Consider the following 13,572-nt stretch of genomic DNA (forward strand, 5'->3'; position numbering starts at 1 on the left):
GACAATGATGATGTTTAGTTCCTCAGTCATGTCTAACTCTTTGCGACCCTATGGACTGTAGCCCACCAGGCTCTTCTGTCCATGGGATTCTCCAGGCAAGGATTTCCTGACCCAGAGGTTGAACCTGCATCTCCTGCATTGGCAGGCAGGTTCTCCACGCTCTGAGCCACCTGGGAAGCCCGGCTAACACTGAAATGACTGATTAGCATCTTCTCCAGAATGAACCCTTGCTAACAGCTGCAAGTGGGGCTATGAGAGCTCAGATACCCTCTGGGGCAAGGAAAGGTGATGGCAGAAACACAGAAACAGAGTTTTCCTGCTTCAGGTCAGAGTGAAATAGGCAGAAACTGGTAGTACGGAGTCACCCTTGTGGCTCAACAGACTCCTTCAGGCTTCTTGGGTGGAGCCAGTTCTGCATGCCAATGGTTACTGCAGGAAACCATCTGCAACATCTAGACTGTCAGAGGGAGACTGGAAATCAAGGGCAATTCTGGTCAGTCCTAGGTGGGAGAGCCATGTGTTGCAAACTAACAGCAGGATAGCAGAGTTCAATCCAGGGATCTTGGGACAGCAGCTGATGCTCCAAAATAAATGATTTTATTATTGACAATGAAAACCTAGCTTTACAAAATGATTCTGGAGGTGCGAATAAGCAGTGATGCATCAGACTGCCCGCATTCAAATCTCAGCTCCAGCATCAAGCAACCGTGTGATTCTGGGCGAGCTACTTTATCTCCTCACGGCTCTTATCTCTGGTCTTTAAAGAGGGATATGAGTCTTCTATTGCTGCTGTAACAAATTTCCACAAACGACTGGCTTAAATCAGCACAAACTTACTTTCTTGCAGTTCTGGAGGTCAGAGGTCTGGAATCCCTTTCATGGGGTTAAAATCAAGGTGTCAGCAGGCCTGCATTCCTTCTGGAGGCTCCAGAAGAAAATCTCTTTCCTTGCCTCTTAGAGATTCTAGAGCTGCGTTCCTTGCATTCCTTTGTTCAGGGCTTCTTCCTCCATCTTGGAAGTCAGCCACATAGCATCTTCTCTGCTCTCTGAATTCTAGCTCATCCCTCACATCGTTTCTCAATGCATCTGAACCTCCTGCCTCCTTCGAATAAGGGCCCTTGGGATTACATTGGCCTACTCAGAATAATCCCTAATAATTTCCCCATCTCAAAATTTTTAACTCAATCATGTCTTCAAAGCAAAGTTAAAGTTACTTTAACCATGTAAAGTAACATATTCATAAGTTCTGGGAATCAGTACCTAGACATTTTGGCTGGGGCGGGGGGGGGGGGGGGCAATACCTTCCCTGGTGGCTCAGATGGTAAAGAACTCGCCTGCAGTGCAAGAGACCTCAGTTTGATCCTGGGTCAGGAAGATGCCCTGGAGAAGGAAATGGCAACCCATTCCAGTATATTTGCCTGGAGAATTCCATGGACGAAGGAGCCTGGGGGACTACAGTCCATGGGGTCGCATAGAGTCGGACGCAACTGAGTGACTAACACACAATATTCATCCTACTTCAAATGGACATGATAAGTTTGCACACTTCATAATATGACTGTGAAAAGTGAATGAGATAAAGCACATCAGGCACTTGGCATGTGTAAAATGCTTTACAAATGTTAGCTATTGTTAGGACCTAGCTAAAGTCTGTAAAAATAGATTTTTTTCAAGAAAAAAAATTATTTACTCAGGAAGTGTCCTCGAAAGTTTTAAATTCAAATCAGTGATTAGTGAGAGAAAATAGGTAAGCTTTCCTCATTTTCTTCCTTATTCTTGTGAATAAATGTATGCAAATCACAATCTAAAGAGTTAAATTTTAAATCCTCATCACCAGACATTTTCACTTTCTAATAAATAAAGTATCAGGTAAAACCATGTTCTTAATGCCTCTAATCACCTACATCAGTAAATTACCCCTTCCTCCCTGTCTCTTCTTTTACTCTTTTTTCTCCTTCAAACAAGAAATAGACTATCTGGATCCCATTCCAGCAGCCTTATTCAACTTTCACTAACCTTTGAGACTGTGGTTATGGAATAAAAGTGGTTACCATTACAACATGCTTTAGTAGGAACCCTTCTAGGTATAAGTGGTAGAAAGCCAACTCAAACTGTTTTTTCTTCCCCTTAAAAATAGGAATTTATGGCTTGTGTAACTGGGTTGGATACTATAATGTGGCAACTTCAAAAGTGAAAGACTTAGTCCCCTGCTGTCTACACCTCCAGGGAGTGTCTTAGTGAAGAGCAACTGTCTTGCCCAAGATCATCCAGTCATCGCAGCTTCACATCTCCCCACAGGGTTGCTGAAGCCTTCTTATGACCACATGATAATTCAGCTTCTCCTTTTGCCCACTGCTGTTTTCTTATTTTTCCTTCCTTTACGTGGGTGCATGCCTCCAAAGACACTCTCAGATCAAACTCCTCAGCAGTAATCTCCAACTTGTAATGTACTTCCAGGGAACCCAATCTGTGAGAATAACTGAGATATCCAAGTGTCTCAGGTAGATCAGACCCAGAAAACAAATGCTGTTATATTTGTCTCCAGACCTCTCACTCCTTCCCCAACTACTGATCTGATTTTGTGTTGGCATGATTCTTATGCAGCTTATTGGCACAAAGTAGTAGAGATGGTCAGTGGCAGCAGCAGACATGCATATTCACAAAGAACAAAGAAAGAAGAGCTTTGCTGTCTCATCTCCATAGACCCTAAAAATTCCCTCCTTGTGCAAAAAGAACTCTCATTTGGGTCAAGTGCCCATCCCTGAGACAGTTACTATTTCTAGGAGGATGAGGTCCTCTCATTAGTCATCCTTAAGCAAGGGAAGTGGGGCCACATACCTCATGGATGGATAGAGAGTGGGAACATGGTAGTTCTGAAAAGAATAGTTTGCACAGTAGAGATAATCCATTTTTCATCATTACCAGGAATGAAATTTTTCAGGAATCTTGGTGCAGTAACGTACCTATCCTTCTTCACCATTCCATACATCCTTCTGGAAATAACTTTCGCATACTTTTTTTTTTTTTAATTTGACAAAGCTTCCCTGGTGGCTCATACAGCAAAGAATCTGCCTGCAGTGCGGAAGACCCAGGTTCAATCCCTGGGTCAGAAAGATGCTCTGGAGAAGGGAATGGCTACTCACTTCAGTATTCTTGTCTGGAGAATTCCATGGACAGAGGAGCCTGGCGGGCTGTAGTCCATGGGGTCACAAGGAGTCAAACATGACTGCACAACTTTCACTTTCACATACTTTTTTAATTTGACAAATCGGGAAAGAATTATACTCAGAATGCAAAATCTAGGGATCTCCTAGAGACATGGGTCTGTCTCTCTTTTTTCCCTCTGCAAGAGGTGTCTAGGATTTCAATCACAAGCTGATGGTGTTGGTCATTGTCATTACTGCCTGCTAGAAGGGTTGAACACTTTCTTGCATTTATCACAGTCTAACTTGACACTAACAGCTTAGGAGGCAATGGAAACCCAAGTGACCGGGAGAAGATAAACTATTAGCTGATGCATAGAGGTTCAATTTTCTTCATTCTCCATGTCCAGTCAATACCAGTCAGCCAATACCTGTTGCTCCTTTATCAAACTTCCTGCTTGTCTTTTCAAGAGCAGAGAGCATTGAAATTAACTTGAACAGTGTTCTCAAAAGGGAAGTTACTTGCTATAAAAGAACGATTTTACTCTTCATTGCAACTGAGCTCTCTTCCTCCAACTGTGAAACTGATTGAGGTTCCTAAGTCTCTCAAGACATCTCTACTCACAGCCCTGTGATTATTTTTATAAAGGAGAAAAAAGAAGCCATAGGAAGGAATGGTTGATCACCCATAAAAATATTCTTTCTTTTTTGAATTTTCTTCTCAAACTGTGGAGGGAGGGGAAAGGAGTTAGGAAATGTTCAAGGAGCATTATTTCCTAGTATATGAGTATCTATGGTCCCCTTGCAATTGCTGCCCCAGCAGAGCATGGTCCTTGGGAGGTAGATGACAAAATGTGGGAGAGACTTGAAGTTTAAGATAGGTAGGGTAAAGGGATGATCAGCCCGTAGGTTAGGAAAGAGAGAAGCGGGGAGGGGTGGAGAGGGGAAGACTTTGGCAAGTTTTGTTTTTTTTTTTTAATTGGGGTATAGTTGCTGTACAATGTAGTGTAGGTTTCTGCTGTACAACGAAGTGAATCAGCTATATGTGTGTGTGTATATATATATATCTTCTCTCTCTTGGACCTCCCTCACACACACACCCCCTCCCCCTCTAGGTCACCAAGACCTAGACCACCTCAGACCACCAAGCTGAGCTCCCTGTATGGCAGGTTCCCACTAGCCATCTGTTTTACACATGGTAGTGTATATGTCAGTCCTAATCTCCCAATTCATCCCATCACCCCACCATGTCCACTCGTCCAATCTCTACATCTGCATCTCTATTCCTGCCCTACAAATAGATTCATCTGAACCAATTTTCTAGATTCCACATATATGCATTAATATATGATACTTGTTTTTCTCTTTCTGATTTACTTCAGTCTATATGACAGACTCTAGGTCCATCCACATCTCTATAAATGACCCAATTTCTTTCCTTTTTATGGCTGAGTAATATGCTTCCCTGGTGGCTCAGATGGTAAAGAATCTGCCTGCAGAGGAGGAAACCTGGCTTTGATCCCTGGGTTGGGAAGATCCCCTGGAGTAGAGTATGGCAACCCACTCCAGTATTCTTGCCTGGAGAATCCCATGGACTGTATAGCCTGGTGGGCTACAGTCCATAGCGTCACAAAGAGTCAGATACAACTGAGCAACTAAGCACAGCACAATATTCCATTGTATTTATGTAGCACATCTTCATCTGTCGATGGACTACTTTGGTAAATTTCAAAGACCCTGATGGGGCAGGAATCATCCCTGTGGAAGAGTTTGAGAGTAGCAGGAAGAGAGAGAGCAGATTTTAAGGTGTTTATTCCTCTTTAGGCATACATGCCTCACTTCTTTAATTCCATGAGAAAATGAGTACAGGTCTGAATTACTTTCTGTATCAGGCAAAGTTCAGTCAGAAAAACAGAAACCACCCTGTTTCAACAGAGGTAATTTCACACCAGGGATTTGTTACATGGATGATGTGAAACTGGAGAATCCCAACATGGGTACAGAGGCAACATAAAGATTAACAGCTACAGGAAGTGGTGACCACCCTCCGGGTTGGAGGGAACCTGGGAGGAGTTGGTGTAACTCAAGCCCAGAAGCGATGGCCATCTGGTAGGAGCTGGACGTATAGTGGTGATGGCAAGCAGGAGCTCAGGCCACAGGGACAAAGGGTGACTGGTGGGAGCTGGAGTTTCTGGTTAAAGGCAAGCACTTCTGAGACCCCTCTTGAAGCCGAAAGCCAGGGGAAGAAGCACTCTGATTCCTCGCCTGCTCCTCATCCTCCAGTTTAACTGAACATCCCAGAAGCCAGTGGGCCAAGGAGCCTGGCAAATACAACTCTCTCTAAAACAGAACAGAACAAGGAAAGGGTGAGGAATAGATCCCAGAGCAGAGAGGCAAATTACTGACACATAACTTGATTGTCTGTGTTTCTTTGAATTCATCTCTGTGTGTAACTGAACCATGAAGCTGATTGTCCTTGATGTGGGTTACGCATGATTCAAGAGCCATGCAGAAAGTCACGGTTGAGTACCTTTCCTTAAATATTAAAAGGTGAAAAATAATTACTTTACTCATGGTCACAATTCTGCAGGTTGTCTCAAGTGCTTCAGTAGACACCAACCCAAATAGTTCAGGCCTCTCTCTCTCTCTTTTTTCTTCTTTTTCCCTTTTGCTCCTCCAGTTTCTTCTTTTACCTCTCTACTCTAGCTGTTCTACAACCACCTTGATGCAATTAGTCAACTTTGAACTCATAGCGGCGTTACCACCCTACCCTTGTCTCTTTCATGTCCTGAAGACTGGGTGGGAGTCGGGCGGGGGTTGGGGGGGATGCTAAATCTGACTTTTGACATCCACCACCTCGAACATAGCTTTGTTCTGACCCTGTTTACCTACCCTGCCTAGAAAAATGACCTGTCAACCTGGGACTACTACAGCCATCCAAACATTTTGGCCTGTTTGTTGTTTTCTTTGCCCATAGTTGTATTGGAAGTGATTTGGGATGGGGTTGCCACTGTCAGGCTTTTTTATTTTGGTATCATGGTCAAAGTATGGCCAAATTACTTGGCTTTCAAATCCCAACTCCACAGTTTCCTAATTGTATGACCTTGGCCAAGTAACTTAACTGCTCTGGGTCTCAGTTTCCTCATCTGTAAATGTAATCATAATAATAGAAACTACTTTATAAGGTAGAATATTAGAATCAAATTAATTTATTTACATACTGAATTTATATATGTGTGTATATGGGTGTCTTTGTGTGTAGACACACACATAGATGTGTATCAACTTATATATGTGTGTGTGTGTGTGTATGTGTGTGTGTATGTGTATCTTAGAAAATTGGCATAATGTAAGCATGGTATAAATATCAGCCATCACTATTGTTATTATTTTTCTCAGTAAGATTATAAATGCTGCTCCAGCCTATCAAAAAAGATCACATCTATCTAATTTTTTTTTTTTTTTTTTTTTTACCTAACACGAAGTCATGGCTAGTTGGGTGACTTTTTAAAAATTGCCATTTGCTAACCAGTCAGTCCAAAAATTAATTCACTGTGTAATTCACTATGAATTACACTGTTATTTGTCTCTAAGTTGTAGAAATTAGTTTCATTTCTCACTATGTTTAATTGTGATTGGATCATTGTAGACTTTTTTTTCTGTCTTTTTTTTTTGTGGTTTAAAAATTTAAATTTGTTATGGAAACAAGCTCTTCAGTTGACCAATGATTAGCTAATTTCTGATAATAGAAAAGGAAACAGATTGCCCCAAGGCTGCTGTTTTCATTTCCTCATGGGAAGAAGAAGCATAGCAGAGAAGAAAGGCAAACTCAAGGCATTGAACCTCTGCTACCATGGGGAACTGGGCTGTGAATGAGGGCATCTCCATCTTTGTCATTGTAAGTACCAATAAGAAAGAAATTACAAATTCTCTAACTTGTCTATGTTCTCTTGAAAATGAAAATAGAGCAAAGCTTTATTTCATTCGTTTGAGAAATTGTGTTGAAACTTATTTATGTGAACATGCATCCATCTGATGGATATAGAATGAGTCCATTCTTCCACATTTACTCATGGAAGGAATGTATCTAGGGGCTCATTTCGCCTAGTTTATTTCTGGAATTTTTTAGAAGTACTAAATTAAACTGATAAGAACAGAAGTACTAAATTAGCCAGCATTTCACAGTGGGAGTAGAAGACATTTCATGATAACGATCCCTGAATATGAATTGGTTACAATGTTTACTTAGAAGCAAGTTTTTCTATTTTTTATGTACTTATACCACCTAAAAATGGGCAATTGAAACTTTATACAGTTTTCCAAATAACAAATACAAGATTGGCTGATGTCTGGGAAATTGGCCTGTATTTTCAGTAATTACCAAAAATAATTGAATTTCTCAATTTTCTCTTTTTAAGAAGTATCTTCTTTCTTCTGAGGTAAACTTTAGTTATTTATGAAGTTTTTTTTTTTAAGTCAAGGAAAAGAAATTGAAATAAACTATCTAGATATATGTATATAATGTATGTATGATATATATTACACATAGTTATATATAAATTAATATAATCTATCATGAGAAACAACTTTTAAGTAAAGATATGGTGATTTTTCTAATAGACATGTTGATTTCTTTAGTTTTTAACATAACAAATATTAACTATTATTTTAAGGTGGTGGTCTCAGCAAAGCAATCACAGTGGTTGGGAAGATAGAAATATGATTTATAAGTAGCTTTTCCAGTAGCCAATGAAAGTATTATCCAGATTTTTTCAAAGGACACCTATGAATGAAATTTTTGAAAGAATTGTCATGAAGTAAATATGACTTTTTTAGCTGGAGAGGTAGAAACAAGTGGCACAAATAAAATAAAAGCCACAATATTTTTTTCATTAAAAAAATCAAACCAAATTAACACTAACAAAATGCAGAATTGTTCTGAGGACTCAAAGCTCTTAAGTTGATTTCTCATTTCTGTTTTAAGAACAGATGACTCCTATAGAAACTAAGTTCAAATTATACTTTTAGCCCTTACCACAGTTTTCCCAGGGAAATGACCTCCATCTAAATTATGTATTCATATACTTGAAAGTGAAGACACAGCTTGGAAATCAAGAGTAAACATGACAAAGTTAGGAAATGGAGAAGTGGCTTTAGCACCTTCTTCTTTGTAAAGAGAGACTATTTTCCAGCATTGAAGGACATTAAATAAACTGAAAGCTCAGTTAAGAAAAGATAGCCACTGGGGACCTGAAGGTGGAGCACCCGGCAGAGTCATTGTTGGATGCAATCAGTGCTTGAGATGAAATCAACACTCACAGTCTAGAAGAATCTCCTTTTAATAATAATAATAAATCCCATGCCTCTCATCCCCTTGGGCTTCCCAAGTGGCTCTATTGGAAAAGAACCTGCCTGCCAATGAAGGAGACACAAGAGATGCAGGTTCATTCCCTGGGCTAGGAAGATCTCCTGGACGAGGACATAGCAACCCACTCCAGTACTCTTGCCTGGGGAATCCCATGGACAGAAGAGCCTGGCAGGCTACGGTCCATAGGGTCACAAAGAGTCAGATATGACTGAAGCAACTTAGCATGCAGTCATCCCCTCATTGATGCTCACTTGAAGCAAAATTCATCAAGTAGAATTAAAGACTTGCCATTTTAGCTGAGGAGACTCCCACTAACTGGGGCAAGATGCTGTGTAATGGAGGGAGATCTTCCACCTGTGAGAATTGAGAATAGAACACAGAGTCTTCCTGATGTGAGAGACAGCATAGTAACAGATTCCTTTCCCTTCAAGTCACTTGCTATCATCTATCAACCTAAGAGAAGGAGAAAGAAACAAGAAGAGATAGACAGATAATAACAGCATAGTGGCCAAGTAGTAGAACAATCACAGGGGACAAGACAGAGTGCAAAGGTTACTGCCAAAGTGCAGAGACACCTTTGCAGGAAAGAGCTGGTTCGAAGCTGGTTCCACCCAGCTTTGTAACCACCTTTATTGAGGGCTGTCCATGGGGAAGTCTTGACCCTGGTCTGACTCCAACCTGGTGTGAAATTTGTCTGTTGAAACTTGAAAACTTCACGCAACCATTTCTATTTGTGCAGCTGGTATGGCTGGGGATGAACGTCTTCCTCTTTGTCTGGTACTACCGGGTTTATGATATCCCAGATAAGTTCTTTTACACTCGAAAACTTCTTGGGGTAAGTATAAGTTCCATTTCCCATGTTATTGACTGGCTCCCATGTCTAATCAGAGATTCTTGTTCCTATTCCTCTTAACATTTTAAAGAAATATTCTGACCAACCCAACAGCACCATCGGCCTCAGTCCCTCCATTGCAACCCCCTGAGCAAGAGTCTTTAGGTCTTCCAGTGTGGGACAAACAAAAGGGTGGCAGAAGGTCCCAGCAGCAACCTTCCCCTCCCAAGAACTACTGTGCATCTGTTTAGCTTAAAGGAGAAATCTAATACTGACTCTGGAATAGATGGCCAGGTTGAAGAGACCCATCCAGGGTGACACAGGTAGCACAAGTGGGACTTTCTGTATTCTCTAAATCATCTGATTCCTACTACTTTTTTTCATGAAAAGCCCTAGTGACATGTTATGAAATAATCTTCAGGAAATAAGCCTCTCCCTACATATGGAGCCTTTGAGGAACTTGCTCAAAGGTCACATCCGTTGACTAGACTGGTGGAGCAAAGGCCCCTGCGTTTCCTTGGGTCCATTAGCATTCTCAGTTTCCTTGAACTGCCAGAGTTCTTCTTCATCATAAACAAAATAATTACAATTAGGGCTGCCTCAGAGGATGTCAATTGTTACATCATGCTGAAACCACAAATTGATTACTTAATGATACTAATTATAATATGTATTATGCATCATATGCGTAAATATTATAGCATATAATTATACTATGTTATTATAATTGTTGTTAATTTATTCAGGTTGATGCTTAAAAGGATGATTTCCTTTTGCATTTTCCTCCCCCCATATTTAATTGCATATATGCAATTTCTTTAGGCATTACAAGGAACAGTTTTAATGTCAAAGCATTACACCATACCTACTTAGTTACTGTTGAGGTTAGTCTAAGTGCTAAGAAAATCTTCTTTACAAAGCCCCAGTTTCTATATTGAACTCTAATTAATGATATGCATACCAAAGTATTTAGGAGGAAGTGAACTGATGTCTGCAACTTGGAAATGCATCAAAAATAAGATGCATTGATGGATACAGAGGTAGGCAGATGAATGGATAGATTAATGGACATGTGCTAAAGCAAGCTTCATAAAATGTAAAAGGTAGAATCTGGGAGATGAATAAACAGGTATTCATTGTGAAATTATTTCAGATTCTCTTTGTGTTTGAAAATGTTCAGAATAAGAATGTTGGGGTGGGGAGCGAGACCTTAAAAATAAATCCTTGGCTCTGAAGAACCTTCATTCCCAGATAACTTGATGTCTCTGGAATGTGGTCCTCATGCTTGCTGGGAAGCCTGGGGGTTGGGGGGCCGAAGTGAGATGGGGGGGTGTTCTGGGCTCACAGGAGTCACCTGCTTTTCATTCTGCCCTTTCCAGTCAGCGCTGGCCCTGGCCAGAGCCCCTGCAGCCTGCCTGAATTTCAACTGCATGCTGATTCTGCTGCCTGTCTGTCGAAATCTGCTCTCCTTCCTCAGGGGCTCCAGTGCGGTAAGAACCAACGTTTACAAAGTTTGAGTTCCTCAAAATTTCGAAGGCCATCAAGCTCAACGCCCTTTTATAGGAAAAGCAAACCAAGGGTTTATGAGAATTCCAACCACTGTACAATATTCATTCATGTACAATCAAGCCATGCTTGATTCTCTAGTTTATTTTTATATTATCTGTCAATGGAGCTCCCTGAGACAACTTTTTAACCTGGAACAGACATTGAAAACAAAACAAACCCCGCCCCCAAAAAACAAAACAACCAATCTACCTATACTTCCACAATAGCAAAAAAGTACATGTACACACACACACAGATATACATAATATGACATATATATATATGTATACATATAGAAATTTATGAGACTGATGTGAAATTTGGGGATTAATCTCATAGTGTCATGTTTTTCAAAATGTTTAAATCAGAGAAAATCTCTTTGATGGATAATATCCCAAGAAGATGGGAACAATGAGCCATGAGTCACTATGTAATGAATGTGACAGGTGTTTGGTCCATGGAATTGAGGAGTTCAGAGCTTTCTAAATGCCCCAGGCTCCTTCACCCTCGCTTCAACAGTCTACTGAACCCCTAATATACTATGCTGGAAGAAAAAAAGATTATGTAGGAAGGACTTTTGTAATCTGTAAAATGGCATACAAATGTCTTATTGTTATACAAAGATGAGAAGCAAGGAACTTGGAATCTACATACATACTCAAATATGATACAAAGGAAAATGTGATGGGTCCCACAAAATGTTACAAAGAAGGAGCTACAGGGAATCAAGCAAAGGCAAAGGAAATTGTATCAAGTGGTGCAGGGGATGAAAAAAGAATTCTTAGAGAAGGTGGCATCAGATACGGGCATAAAGGATAAAAATAAGCCTGTAGAAGATATAAAGCACAGGAAATGGTGAAGAAATCATATTGAAAGTCCTGTGTGATCATGACTTGTGGCTTCTCTTTGGCTGTGTTGGCCATTCCTGACCACACCACAGAGGGTAGCTCTTCCAAACTTAGGGACTGATGCCTGGGAGGACCCATTCCACTGCTCATTAGTGACTAGTTGCCTCTGTTTGGGGGCTTCCCTGCTGGCTCAGTGGTAAAGAACCTGCCTGCAATGCAGGAGACCCAGGTTCAATCCCTGAGTCAGGAAGATTCCCTGGATTAGGAAATGGCAACCCACTCCAGTATTCTTGCCTGGAAAATCCCATGGACAGAGGAGCCTGGTGAGCTACAGTTCATGCGGTTGCAAAGAGTTGGACATGACTTAGCACGCATGCAGCCTCTGTTTTTCCTTTTAATAAAATGTTCCTTTTATATTAACTAGCTTTTTAAAAAATTACCTATTAAATAGAAGTCATTTATAGTGGAGAGAAGCAAGCAATCTACTTTGATGAGAGTGAAGGATTTTAAATGGTAGATACCTGAGGTCAAGTTGGAGCTTTGCTAGTAAACTTGGATCTGAAATGTATAGCTTAGGTGTTAATCTTAATTGATAATCAGTGACTCCGTGGGGGAAGGAAAGTGATCTAAACTGTCAATAACAATTAGAACTTGCCTTGAACTCTACCTCGCTTTTCCTTAGTCTTACTAAATTCACATTGATCCTAAAGAGATTTTTTTTTTAAGAGCAATACAACACTTGATTTACAAATATAGGGTTAACAAGCCATAACTAACACATTGATCACAAGGATTTCCAAAATAATCTTCTCAACCTAAGAAACCACAGAGGTAGAACTCCATTTGATGGAAAAGTTTTCTTTTTTATTGAAGTATAATTGATTTACAGTGTTGTGTTAATCTACACTGTATACCAAAGTGACTAAGTTATACATATATATACATTCTCCTTTATATTCTCTTCCATTCTAGTTTATCACAGGACACTGACTATAGTTCCCTGCTCTCTACGGTAGGACCTTGTTGTTCATCCATTCTAAATGTAATGATTTATGTCTGCTAGTACCGAACTCCATCCCTCGCCAACACTCCTCCCTTTTGGCAACTGCATGTCTGTTCTCTATTTCTGCAATTCCATTTCTGTTTGTAGATAGGTTCATTTGTGTCATATTTTAGATTCCACATATATGGGATTTTTCTTTCTCTTTCTGACTTTTTTCACTTGTATGATGATCTCTAGGTGCATCTATGTGCTGCATTTCGTTCTTTTTATGGCTGAATAATATTTCATTGTATATGTGTACCACATCTTCTTTATGCATTCATCTGCTGATGAACATTTATTTAGGTTGTTTCCATGTCTCAGATACTGTAAACAGTGCTTCTATGAACATAGGGGTACATATCTTTTTGCATTATAGTTTTGTCTGGATATATGCCAAGGAGTGGAATTGCTGGATCATATGGCAATTGAAAAGTTTTCTTGAAGGGTGACCTGTAAAGTACAACATCTGGACATTTTCTAAATGAAGTTCAGGGACTGTAGCTGTTTTATTCTCCCCCAATACCTCCTGTTCAAATAGTTTCTATTTAGAGGAAGTAAACCCTGAGAAACAGGCAGTGTTTTCACCAGGACAGCCTGTTAAGAAATCCTTGTTACTCCACAGGCTCAGATTGCACTGCCATTTCGTGGCTATGATCAGCACATGTTGTAATGCCCACTTTTAGGGTTCCTGTGACCTTAAGGGAGTGAAGATTCTAATGAGGGTCTCTAAAGACAAGGGTGAAATGAGGCTGTTCTTCAAATTGCAGAGAAGTTCGGCTCTCTAACGA

General features: G+C 40.3%; 1 protein-coding gene across 1 annotated transcript in view; it reads left to right on the forward strand.

Moving 5' to 3' along the window:
* The first annotated feature begins 6,885 nt into the window (after positions 1-6,885).
* The window catches only part of LOC102415288 (cytochrome b-245 heavy chain), a 33,990-nt gene continuing 27,303 nt past the window's right edge, over positions 6,886-13,572 (forward strand). The window contains exons 1-3 of the mRNA XM_006066433.4: positions 6,886-7,041; positions 9,251-9,346; positions 10,723-10,833. Of these exons, the coding sequence (XP_006066495.1) occupies positions 6,997-7,041; positions 9,251-9,346; positions 10,723-10,833 (252 nt within the window). The 5' untranslated portion in view covers positions 6,886-6,996. The remainder of the gene's footprint in view (positions 7,042-9,250; positions 9,347-10,722; positions 10,834-13,572) is intronic.

Source organism: Bubalus bubalis, chromosome X (assembly GCF_019923935.1).
Source record: "Bubalus bubalis isolate 160015118507 breed Murrah chromosome X, NDDB_SH_1, whole genome shotgun sequence".
In the NCBI taxonomy this organism is placed as follows: domain Eukaryota; kingdom Metazoa; phylum Chordata; class Mammalia; order Artiodactyla; family Bovidae; genus Bubalus; species Bubalus bubalis.